Source organism: Gallus gallus, chromosome 3, assembly GCF_016699485.2.
Source record: "Gallus gallus isolate bGalGal1 chromosome 3, bGalGal1.mat.broiler.GRCg7b, whole genome shotgun sequence".
Classification (NCBI taxonomy): Eukaryota; Metazoa; Chordata; class Aves; order Galliformes; family Phasianidae; genus Gallus; species Gallus gallus.
Window position 1 is genome coordinate 2,456,304 of NC_052534.1, and position 13,112 is coordinate 2,469,415.

The following is a 13,112-nucleotide window of genomic DNA, read 5'->3' on the forward strand; positions in this document are numbered from 1 at the left end:
AAAGGTTAGACCTCTTCAGATCAAGTCGGACCCACAGATCAATGCATCACTTCAGCAGTGGTGTTTCAAAAAGCATCAGTTGATGTTTTACCTTCCTATAATGCTTACAGAATTTTAGGTGCCCACCATACTAGTGAAATCACTACTGCAAAAGGGCAAGACAGTGTGATACAGGAAAGCAGACAGCCTTACTTTGTGACAAAAAGCCAAATGGTGCTTGAAAACTTGAAAATTATTTCCATGTTCTAAGTATCAACTAAAAACCTAAGAGGAAAAGGCAAAACACAAATGGAAGAGGTAAACAAAAATCTTTTCCTACCTTCACACTGGTTCCTCGGAAGAATCTTCCATCTTGTTTTTATCACATTTTCCAAGATTTGCAGTCCATAATACTGAAATTGGAGAAGAGTAAAATGTGAGCATGTTACTGTAGGATTAACTCACTGTCAGGATTTTCATTCAATCATTCACATGTAACATCTAAGACTTTCAGAATTAAACTAAAAAAACCTATTGAATATGTCTATTCACCCATTTACTCAAGTTTCATGCATTTTTTTTCATTTTATTTTTGCTATACTAAATCCTGCTGTTTGATCATGCTCACACCAGGAGGAAAAAAAAAGAAAAAAGCTCTCTGGTAGACAATTTTGGCCATCTGGAAAGGAGGAAGTAGCAGCCAGATATGAATTTGCATCATAAATGACTGTCCATATGTTCAAATACTATCACAACCAGGCTCCTAAAATATTTAGCAGCTTGGACGGTCTCAAGTTTCCTATCATTCCTCTAAGAGCTGAAAAAAATAAATAAAAAAAAACCATGTCTTATCATCACATGTTTAGATGCTGGCACTTTCTAAGGAAAGTATTTCCTGAATTTCACTGGTGTGTTACTTTAGGAACAGCAAGACAACCCACAGGTTTATTCAATTTCAATACCCACCCCAATATGGCAGCTATTTCTACTATTTAAAGATGAACTTTTGTGCTCAGTCAAAAAATATGCGTAAGTTCTTGGAAATTCTTTTTTTTTTTTTTTTTAAACCTTTCAGGAATTCCTTCCTAGGTTCTTAGCTGAAAATATTATATTTGCAAAGGAACTGGTAAGGCCACTCCCTCTGCCCATTTGTCCCTACTGTCAACTCACAGTAACAGGGAAAGAAGTTCTGATGTGATCAAGGAACATAAAACCCCATTAACATGAATAGACAGCAGAGAAAAGGAGACGAGGAATTTTGCAATAATTTTATCAGCATAAGATTAGGAAGAATAAATCACATCAATACCTGAAAGGTAAATTCATGTTTATACAGTTATAAGTTTGGCTGAGAATAAGAGTTCTTCTTTAAAATGGTTAGTTGTTATATGAAGTAGGATCATTAACATTTCAACCAAAGGGATCACATTGACTTCAGCTTAATAAAAAGCAAAACAAAAACAACACAAAAGAAACAACAGAGAACAAACCACAATGTAGGTTGTCCCAAACTACATTGTTTTATTAAAATCTTTGCTGTTTTCATCTTAACATAACCTACATTCCCCACATGCTTCCCTCTGTGACCCAGAAACTTCCACTAGTTTCATGTGCAGATCCTGGACTTGCAAACCAGTGCCATCTTTCAAGACGTTGGGGTACAGAGAAAAAAACTGAAATTATGAAAATTGAAGAAAAAATACCTTGACAATGTAAACAATAAAGTTTATGAACTGGATTTTAATCTGTAAGTTTACAACAGTTATTAAACATAAAAGCTAAATTAAATCAAGGGAGTGTTCATACAGAAAAATGTATGAAAGCTGTTTAAGTAAAATGTTTCATAGGCAGTGACTTCATAGTCACTGCCATAGATTTATAAATGCCATTTTGTACCTGATCTACACTAAAAATACAAAACATTTACAAAAGCTTCTAACAACCTTGGGGGTATGACTAATAAGACAGGATTAACTTTCCTGAAGCAGAAGCTAGTTATTTTATTTCTAGCTTATACAGGCACACATATTAACAGGCTTTCCATTTAACAGTTAAGCAAAAACGCTGTTTGCTTCCAAACATTATTTTCTACAAGTCAACTTAATTGACTTTAAAATCAGAATGGCAAGTTTACTTTCATTTTAGAAGAGTTAAGAAATTTTTTAGAAATTAAGGGCAGAATTCATCTTCAGCCTTTTTTCTCCCTTAGAATTTCATTAAGTGCTAGAGATGTCTGTCCTTTTCTTTAATGAAAGTTGCCACACCTTTTCCCCATTATGCACCTAAGTATCCAATTCAGAATCACGTACTTAAAAGCCATAAGGCTGTCTACATTTCTACAGATTTTTGCACACGTGATTTGAGTTCTGCCTTCTGTTAGTCTCTTGTTCATCTCCTCTCACCTGTGGTATTAGGTTCAATTATAATACTTGTGAGGGAAATGAAATGGGAACAGTAATAAAATCACCATAAATGACCTCTACTCATGCATCCTCCTTGTCATATTGTATTATAAATATGGTGTGGGTTTTTTTGTTGTTGCTGCTGTTTTTAAATTGAAGTTACATTTAATATAGCAGCTGCAAAAATTTGTGTTATCGTCATAATGAGCAAGTACCAAAATGTCCAAAAAAAGTCACTGATGTCAATTTTATGTTCTGCCATCTGAAGTATCAGAGGTATTTTTAAGTCATCAAACAATACATATAAACACATTTAAACTCAGCATAAAACAGAAGCCTTTCCAATATGCATTTTCTCTTAGTTTATTTCTAATTGTTTAGTAGCAATTCACAGACAAGTTATGAAGATGAGGGACAGGTAACAGCAAAGACTGAAAGAAACCCTAAAAAATGATCCCTATGGTAGAAATTTCTGATACCCTTATTACTTACTCTATGCACCAAATCCCCTCCCTCCCACCTCCCAAGAAACAAAAACAATTGATGAACAGAATTCAGTTAAAGGGAATCAAAAGGGTAGACCTTGTGGAGGCCTGCCGTCAAAGCCTAGCTGTGTCAGTTGCACAGGAAGACACCCCTTTTCTTCCTATTACAAGCAATCAACATAATGGAACATTGTGATTAATATCAGGTAGTGTTAACAGCTTTAATTAAAGAAAAAATATGATTGCATAAAAGCCAAATGTCATAGTGCATAAATTTAGCACCAAATCATTTGCAATTTATGTAAATGGAAGAATTCTTTACCTGTTGCTTTCTTTCTGTTCCTCAAATCATCTCATTTTTCACAAGACAAATTTGAGTTTTTAAAAATACTGTTGGTAAATCAACTTAAAAATTAGTAATGTCTGTCAGTATAATAAGCAAAGTTTACCAGGCAAGCAAACAGGCAAATACTGTTACTTAAAGGTCAGCACTTTGAGGAAGTCCTTTAAATTCTTTTTTCCTAAGCTTTAAAGCAATGAAAAGAATTGAACTGTTTCATGAGTATCTCCTGAATTCAGAGACCATCCAACCACCATTATTTTCTGTTCAAATACAGTGTGTGTCAAGCAGAAAATCATGCCTATCAATTACTTCGGATAATAACCATCAAGCTTAAGACAGTGGAAACATTTCAATCAACTTTTCTGTTCAAACCTCAGAAGTCTTATTCTAAGGTAAAACCTGTAAAGGTATAGTCAAAAACTGAATGCTATCCCTTTTCGACACTATCATGATGGATGGATTTACAATACCAGTACAAAACAAGTTTGTTATCTGTATTAGTAAAGACTAATCTCATACTACAAAGAGTTTGAGGTGCTTAACTTTCATCAACTGCTCACAACAGTGGCCTAATATGGTTTCTACTTTGTTGTCAGTACACTTAGGGACAAATTATCTCCTCAGTTACATGCATATGGCTCTCATTCACATCAAAGACAGCCAAGCACTTAACCAAGAACAAAACATGAGAAGTCTCCTAAAGCCTACCAGTCTTTGAACTGGTATTACCTTGTGTATGTGCCTTGAAAAAAAAACAAACAAAAAAACTATTTCCAATTCAGCTCTTCCTTATTTTCTTTCTCCTCCTTCTTAAAAAGGAGAAATACCCTCGTGAACATAAAAGGAGAGTTAAATATTTTGTCCATTTGTAGTTTCTGTTTAAAGCCACCTTTGAGAATAAGACAATGAAAACGTGGTTTGAATCAAGAGTCTATGGCTAAAAATGAGATACCTTCCTCAAAGTTCATGAGTGGAAGAAAGATGAAAGCCAAATAAATAAAAGTTGTTTTGCTTACTTTGGTATTCATATTCTGAGAGAACTCCAAAATAGTATCAACTCTTGTCCACGCATCAGGATGTTCTTTTAAGTGAGTCAAGACTTCTTGAGCCATTCTTTGCTAAAAGCAAGTTTGCAGGAAAAAAAACCGAAAAGTTTTATCATAGGATTGTTTTAGGAAACATATAATTAAATATAATAACAACCTGTCACCTTTAAATCACATTCAAGACTTAGAACACAATGAGAAGCAACAGGTTTACAGATTTCCTTCTGACAATTACAGTTCATTAACAATCAAATTCAAGAAATGCACTAGGGCAAGATGATCACTGACTCACTTCCACACTTCCATGCTGAATGGTTAATACCAATACCAAACGTGAAAAAAAACACACACAAGGAAAGTATACTAGGGATGGAAGCTGTCTTCCATTCAAGAAATCTAGACAAAATTTTATTCAAGGGCACCTCAGCCTTCTTTTCATTTTATTTTGAAGAACCACAGAGCAGAACCAAAAGTGTCTATTTTCTCTACTTGAGAGGAATCCTGACATATCCACTAGCTTACAAAAGCAGGAACTATTCACTGGGGGGCAGCAGGCCAGCTGGTCACGCTAATCCTTTGTTTTTTCCTTGAGACTGACATTGCCAATTATTAAAATAGGTATCACAGCTCCAATAACTTGCAAAACCTTCTCATCTGAGCCAATTATACATAAAAACAGCTGAACTCATTTCAGATATCCTTTTCAGGCCTGCATTTTCATAAACATCTTTTTAGGAAGCCTAATGTTAGCCATTTTCAAAGATGCAGTGTACTGACAAACCCCACTGCAAACTGCATCACCTACGAGCATCATACACTGCCTTCCAATAATATGAACACCTACCAAGTTACAAGAAACAAGTAATGTGACAATTAACAGAACTTAACTCATTCTTTCACTGCAGTGCAGATCCAATTCAAAGCATTAACTGCTTTAATTCCGTTAACTTCCCCAGTTACAACTTAACTACAGATACATAGATTTCTAGTTAGCTACAAGAATGTACTTGAGCTGGTGGGGAAAAGAGGAAATGCCTACATTCCTTTCCTAATGCAGAAACCCCATTAAGACTCAAAATCAATATGAGATCAAACAAAAATTCAGAGCTGAAACAATAAACAGCAATGATGTATGAAGTACCTATGCAATATCAGCATCTCTACTTAAGACAGTTCACTGCAGTAGAGCATTCCCCAGTCCGGTACTGACTTTGAACTGCATGCCCTTGTAAGTGCCATAAACAGCAATACCACACACACATTCTTTTTTTACTTAAAAAGGCAGTACAGCCATATTCATAAAGTTCCACAGAAGCAAAAATTTCAGCGGTTTTGATTTAGTTCAGTTGTACTGAGAGGGAAAGAATCACTTACTTCCAGGCTCAATTTGGGCCCACTTTTATACTGAACCTTCTTAGTGCTTCTAATACTGGTGACATATCACAGAATCAAGCATCAATACCAACAAGAAACATGGTCAATATCCTTCTCCCAGGTCCTATAAAGTACACTCCCTTACCCACTAATATCTAACATGACTGGACAGCAGCTCTTGTAGTTTCATGCAAGCAGTAATGCTTAACCAGGATTGAAGCCTCACTGTTTTGTTGCCACAGAAAGGAAAAGTCAGCAAGCAAATAATCCTCTGGAGCACATGACAGCCTAACAAACCAGTGCAATTTAAGCGTCTGTGATAAGTATAGCTAAACACCTATTTGAGCGGTCTCAAAACTTCTTACTCGTGTGTTGGGGCATTCTTTCTTAGAAAATACACAAAAAACTAAAAATAGAAAAAAATCTCCAAGTCTAGGACAGAATGGAGCTTTTATTTGCCTACGATACATCTGCAGATAGTTTTACAAGCAGTAATAAGAATTAATCAGAAGAGAGGAGATATTCAGAAATAAGAATTAAGGGAAAGAAGACAAATACATTTGAAAGCAAGTTCAGCATAGGCTATCCAGATCACATTTCAAACTTCTTCACATTCCAGAAATACTGTTTATAGTATCTTAACAGTTAGCATTCTCAGATTCTACTATTCTTGCCTCCTTTCATGACATGTTCAGAGCCTTCAGACTCTATAGCGAAGTGCTTTTCCCTCCAGCAACTTTTAAACTTATCTTGAAAAAAAAAGTAAAAACTCACAGACATTCACTGAAAAAATATCTGGGTCTTTGGGAAAGAACTGAAATAGCAAACCAAGTATACATGAAAATATAACATATTAGTACATTTATTTCTAAGTTTATATAATTCACTTTTGCCAATTAACAGCTTCCTTGGGCTGAAGTAGGGCAGTGAACTGGCCTACAACTAGATTAGACTAACTATTCAGCATTAAGAATTAAATTTAATCCTTATCCAGTAATGCAGTACTTATACAGAACTTGCTTAGTATCAGTAGCTAAGTTTACTGAAGTTCACAGCTTGTAGTCTAAGGCTATCACCAAGTTAAACGAAGGAAGGCCCCCAGTTCTAGCCAGAGGATAAGGAAGTTTCATCCCTCAGCAGAAGGAGACACTAGCAAGTTAACGAGAAGTGCATCCCTGCCAGCATACAAAGGAAGAATCCAATGAGGAATGAGAAGGCCCCAGTTCCAAACGTTACTGTTGGTCTGAACCTACATGTAAGGGGTGATGTTTGATCCTATCATACATCACCAGTATTAGAACCAATAAGGGGGTCCAGTATAAAAACTTAAAATAATTTGACCTAAACTCCGATGCAGGAATCCTACAGTTGAAATGAGTGGGAAGAACTGTGTGCTGGAATCTAGAAAGGGCATCATCTCACTGGAGTTGCCCTCCATGATGGGACTGCTAACTGTGAGTGGATAAAGTCTCTGGTAGTATGAGTGGGACCCTAGGAAAGATGAAGCAAGGGCTGATTTAAGTGACACAACTTCTCCCAGTGTAAGAACAATGGCAATTTGCCCATCATATTTAGGGTTAATCCTTTAGTCTTAGAACGCTACAAGCACCACCTGTATTTTAAGTAAGCATAGCAAACAAACATGCCAGTTACAGAACAAGTACTCAGAAGTCTCTATTACTGAAGGCAAAAGCTAGAAGCAGCTTTCTGTGACATGGTAATTTTAAGAACTACAGCTAGTAGCTACTTGGGATTTAGGGACCTGAAATTGCAAGTGTCTCAAAAAAACAACCATGGGATTTTAGAGCCCATTGGAATTTACGTTAATAAGACATACACAAGCTTTTGATTAAAAATGCACAAACTAAGTGCACACAAGTATATTTTTGTTTATTCTAATAGTTGGAAGGGGAGAAGGAAAAGCATCAGCTACTCATCTCATTAATTTTTTTTTTTACTGTTGCACAATAATACATCAGTAATAGTTGCTTGACACTGAAACACTCAATTTCTTAAGCACAGACAATTAAAACTTGCCATAAAAGAAACTATGCCAACACCCCTGTAGCAACACTTGCTTTCAACATTGAGCCCTTTTTCCCCATAGCTCAAGAAATCAATAAAAGCAACAAAATATGAGACTCAGTTTCAAGACAGTTTGTTTGCACACACTCTCCTTCTCAAACTTCACACTAAAGCCAGAGAATAGTGTGAGAAGAATCTGCACAGAAAAAAAACCAACAATAATAGGGGAAAAATAGATAAAAGGGCAAAATCTTCTCTTAATGCCTCTAGTATGCTTCTTTTTAAGTATGAACATCCTAACACTATATTTTTCTCTTCAATATAATCCTCCAGTGAAGCCAATATTGAGCTTCTGACTTCACAATCCCATCCAAAATAGTGACAGGTAATTCAGACTTCCCTGAAACACAGGTACAGAGGGTGAGCTGCAAGTAAAGATGCTCATGCTAAGTTGCACTTGCTCATCTTTTATAACAACAAAAGGCATGATAGGAACAAAAACACACTGAACTAACATTTCAACATTAACTGCATCAGGACTACTTTAAACGCAGGTATACAAATCACCAATGATATTCTTGTCACCAACAGAGAAAATCCATTAAGATTAATTATTCAAGTAAATTACTTTTGCTCAACTGATTTGCTGCTGCAGTGTTGAACACAGCCCATAAAAATAGCTTCCAAGTTCACGTTACCTGTGCACCTTCTCCATGGTACAAGCAGTTCACCACATTGTCCAAAAGATTGATATCCAGTTTCTGATTAAAATCCAGCAGCTGACGAGCTGCATGGTCCGCTAACATTGTCATAATTGCTGGCATAGATTACTGGAAAAAAAAAGATTTTTTGATCAATAAAATTATTATCAGATGTAATCATATAAAGTGCTGCCACTAAAGCATAATTTAATTGAGACAAGCTATCTTAGCAGTACTGAATGCCACAACAATCCTACCATTGCTAAGCAAGCACCAGGACAAACCTGTACTTAAAATTCATACAATGCTACCTTAACCTAACTCTCAGGGTGTTCAGCAGGTACAATACATAATGGCAAGTTTAACTAACCGATGAGCTATATAATCAAGCAAGCTGCAATTTTTTATTAAGTAGGCAGCAGCCCCTACTATTCTCTGAATATCTGTAAATGACTAAGTTTGATAGTAGCTTTGTCTAGCATCATTACAATCAAAATGCACCCTAGTGATCTCAGTAGAATTTTGTGCACACTTGCCTTGAGTGCTTAACTGCAAATCCAGTTTCGAAAGCTTTTCAATGAACAGTTACAGAAGTGAAATGTTATCTACGTACTAGGTAAAAGTTAAACAGAGATCATTTTTCATATACTTGGGAAAACAGCTCACAAACTATCTAAACAGAAGCAAGAAATTAACGCTGAAATTAAGAAAGCTGCCTGCTTGAAGGCATTCAAGATATAGTGACAGCAAATTAAGCATACCACTTTAGAGCACCTAGCGGAATTCTACTGAAAACCCTGCTGCAGTTTTCAGGCCCTTAACACCGCCAAACAAGTACCAATTCCTCATCCCAGGCCTAGCAGCCCTGCATTATGAAAAGACAGTCAAGTGGGCTGTATGCAATCGTGCATATACAGATGCTTACCAGTCAGTGACTGGTAGAAGATGAAGGTGCTCACGAACAGTAAGCAAGCAAGCAAGCCAAAAGCCCCAAAGCTGTGCATCAGAAGTTATACTCCACTCTGCTCTTTTTGGATCACCACCCCTACTGCAGCAGCTGACCAAGTGCAGTGCTCTCCTCCCACAGTCACCAGCAAATAAAGCACTTTTTCCTAACCCCTTCTCTATAGCAGCTCTCTGTCATTCACCCTCATTTTCAGTCTTCTGTAGAGGTACAAATTTCATACTGAACTTGAAAAATATCCTGAAGTCTGGAGAACTGCAATGTCACTCAACGAGTTACATTTGATCTTGCGGCGCATTCAAAAAGATACCATTTGAAACTCTTCTAGAAACAACACCCATATACAAAGTAAAAAAAAAAATCAACAGAAATCAACAGACCCAGAACAACTCATAGTTTAGAGTAAACTGGAAGTCAATTCTGCTCTTACTGTACAGCTTCATGTGCTAATAAGAATGAATGTTATCCCTTACTTAAATTTTATGCTTAAAAATAAAGAGCAAGAAAACCCTGTGACTCAAGTAACTGCTAAGTGGAAGTCCTATAGTAACATGCACATTGGGAAAATTTTTAGTATATATATTTGCAGGTATTATCAAACGGCTTTGTTTTGATACAAACACACAACAAAGTAAAAAAAATACATTTTTGTTGTATTTTGCATTAAAAGAACTCATGTAAATAGTATTACTGCACTACTGTAATCATTTTTAAGGGCTAACATCATCATCCTATCAACCTTTTTACAACACCTACCCAGGAAAACACGAGAAAATAAACATTAAGTAGAAAACAAAATTAATTTTACACCACATCTCCACACAACTCCAAAAGTTTTCAGAACTGTTAAGTATGGAAGCAAGCAGAACAGCAGTGAAAGCTGATTTCCTTTTTCTTGCTTATAAGGGTACTTAAAAATTTCACCTGGCAGAGAGGCAACAAGCAGTAGCACTGGGAAGAAATCTAGCCCATTAACAGGCAACACAGCTCAGAGCATTAACACTGCTGCCAGACACACGTGCTTCCTCATCCTCCATGTCTGCCCTCATGGCTGTGGCATGAGCCTGTGAAGCAGCTTTTGAACTACAAGAACATTTTACCTCAATGGTTCCTAGCACAGAGCCAGAACACGTGGGTCTGGGCCTTTTTCAGCAATTTTTACACAATTCTAATGCTGTGAAGCATTGTGAGAGTTTTTACTTAACAGGAGATGGATTGTTTGCAGAATGTTCCTGCCTACATAGCAAGACCACTCCACAAGGCCAATACTAAGATAAGAACCGGTTACAACTAGTCCTTGGTACAGCAACCAGTGAAGCATCCCACAAAGGAACTTTCCATCCCTAATAAGGTTAAAAAAAAAAAGACAAGAGAGTTCAACTAAAGGACATATTGAGATTACCACCAGGGTTCCAGAAAGACCCCCCCCCCCCCCCCAACCCCTAGCACCACAAAAGACTGATGTACGTGCAAGGAGGTAGAACCCTATGTTGATCATTCTGGGAAAAAGTATTGCATATGGATGTGTTTTCTGGGAAAATCATTACATATGTAACACAAGTAACATATAAGCTGAAGATGTTCTGAATCATGTATCGGTATTTGTGGAACAATCACCAGTGCACCTGCAGCACAATGAACAACACCTGCTTCTTAATAGTACATTGCTCTTAAGAAGTTTCATTCAGACAGGACTTAGGCTGGTAACACTAGGAACCAAAAGGAAAAGCCACATGATGAGCAGAAGATATTAACCACATGAAGGCAAAAAGGAAGTGTTTTGAACAGGGTCCTTTGCCACTCCTAGTATTATCTTTACACTGACCTGCCTACTACCAAACTGACTCAGAAATGGCAGCTTTGTGGTCACTATCAACGGCAATTGGCTCCAATTCCCGCTACCAACACTGGGCACACACCATGCACATCACAAGTTCCAGTCACTGCTCTTCCACACACTCATCCCACTGTACCTTCACATGACCACCTTTAAGCCTCTACTCTCACATCAACGCTAACCAGTTATTCAACATTAACAATAGATAGGGTGACAGAAACTAGAGGGAAAAAAAATAGGCTACAACATAGCAAGAATATGACATCTATCGAAGGTCAAATGAACTGCATTTGTCAAAAACTTTACACAGCTATCCAAATTCTCAGCGACACAGGACCTTAAGCTCCACGCAACAGTTATGTTCTTGAAACAGACTCAATTCATTTAACTACGTCTTCTGGAAGAACAAAACAATCATTTCACAACAAGAAGAGATGCTGAGAATTTACAGCAACCTCTAAAGCACGGTTTCTACGTGACTACGTGAGGCTCACCGGGGCGGCCATATGAAACTCGAGGCGGGCACTCTACCTCGCCGCCCCTTCCAGAGAGCGAGCCGCCTCACTGCAAACCACTCGGAGTGCACGGCATCCACCACACAGCGCGGCGGGAGTTCACCGCTTCACACACGCGTGAGCGGACACGGAGCAGCCGCGCTGCACGGCGCCCACCAGCAGCCCAGCGGCTCCCCGGGACACGGCGGCCCAAGCAGGGGCAGAGGCCCGGCCTTGCGGAGCGGCGCGGCCCCTCCCTCCCTACCCGCGTTCTATACGGGGCCCCCACGTGACGCGGGCGGACGTTTCAATACTGCTGCACAGACACACCAAAATATTTCTGGAAACTTCCACTCCTAATAATTCACAGACTAAGGGCCCCGCCGCTCCCCGCGCCCGCTCCCTGCCTGCCGGGCCTCTCGGGAGGCCCCACCGCCTTTCCCGCGCCGCCTGGTCACCTCAGTGCTTCTGCGGCCTTTTGGTTCGGAAAGTAAGGGGTGGGCGAATCAAGTTCCTAACCTCAGGGCAAAAATATAACAATAGAGAAAAAAAATAAAAAGCCACCCTCCCCTAAAAAAATAAATTAAAGCCGAATTAAGAGGCTCCGCACACCCGGCCCCCACCAGCAACCCCCCACCGGCGCCACTCCTGCCCCCGCTCCTCGCGGCCTGGCCCCGGCAGGGCACGGATCGGCTCCGGCACGGAGGCACTCAGCCGACCACAATGCGCCCTTCGGGCCCGGCGCGTGGTCGCGGGGCGCTCCGCCGCCCCGGGGGAGAAGAAAGACGCGGAGCTCGATACGGCGCCACAATCTTCTGACACCTCCCGGAGAACCTTTACCTTCTTTGCGGCCGCGGCTGCGTGACGACTCGGCTGCGTCCCGCTTCGCTGGCTCCAGGCCCAAGCCCTTGCGGCCGCTCCTCCCGCGCCTGCCGCCCTTCCGTCGGCCTGGCGGGCCCTCAGTTCGGCCCCATGCCCATCCCCCCCCCCCCCCCACTCAGCGCTAAACTTCGTCCCTCAGCTGCGCCGGCGGCTTCCCCCGCGAGCTCCCCCGTCAGCAAGACGCACGGCGGCGGCAGCAAGAGCAGCGGCGACTGAGCACGGCGCCTCTCCTCCTCCTAATGCCACAAGCTCGGAACCGGCTCAAACCGGTTCAGACTGGGAGATTCCATCTCGGTTTAGTTTTCAGCCCATGGCGCCGCGGAGCGTTTGGAAACCTCAGGCCTCCGCCCAGCGAGCGCTCTCATTGGTCCCGAGCGATGGCGCCTCGCGAGCGGCCTGCGCGATCATTGGGCGGACGGCACGTCAGTTCGCTGAGCGCCTCGGAGGGGTGCAGGGTGCAATCGGCGGAGAAGGGAGGATTGGAGAGAGGGGATCCGCCCCCTCTCCGGCAGCGCGCGAGGGGTGCGAGGGGCAGGCTACTGCCCTCTGAGTGGCCGAGTCGAGCTATCATTCAGAGGCT

The 13,112-nt window shown here is 40.2% G+C and overlaps 1 protein-coding gene across 1 annotated transcript in view; it reads right to left on the bottom strand.

Moving 5' to 3' along the window:
* Window positions 1–12,795, bottom strand: part of XPO1 (exportin 1) — a 41,933-nt gene extending 29,138 nt beyond the window's left edge. The window contains 4 exon segments of the mRNA NM_001290134.1: window positions 320–392; window positions 4,226–4,327; window positions 8,353–8,484; window positions 12,491–12,795. Of these exon segments, the coding sequence (NP_001277063.1) occupies window positions 320–392; window positions 4,226–4,327; window positions 8,353–8,478 (301 nt within the window). The 5' untranslated portion in view covers window positions 8,479–8,484; window positions 12,491–12,795.
* Between the last annotated feature and the right edge of the window lie 317 nt (window positions 12,796–13,112).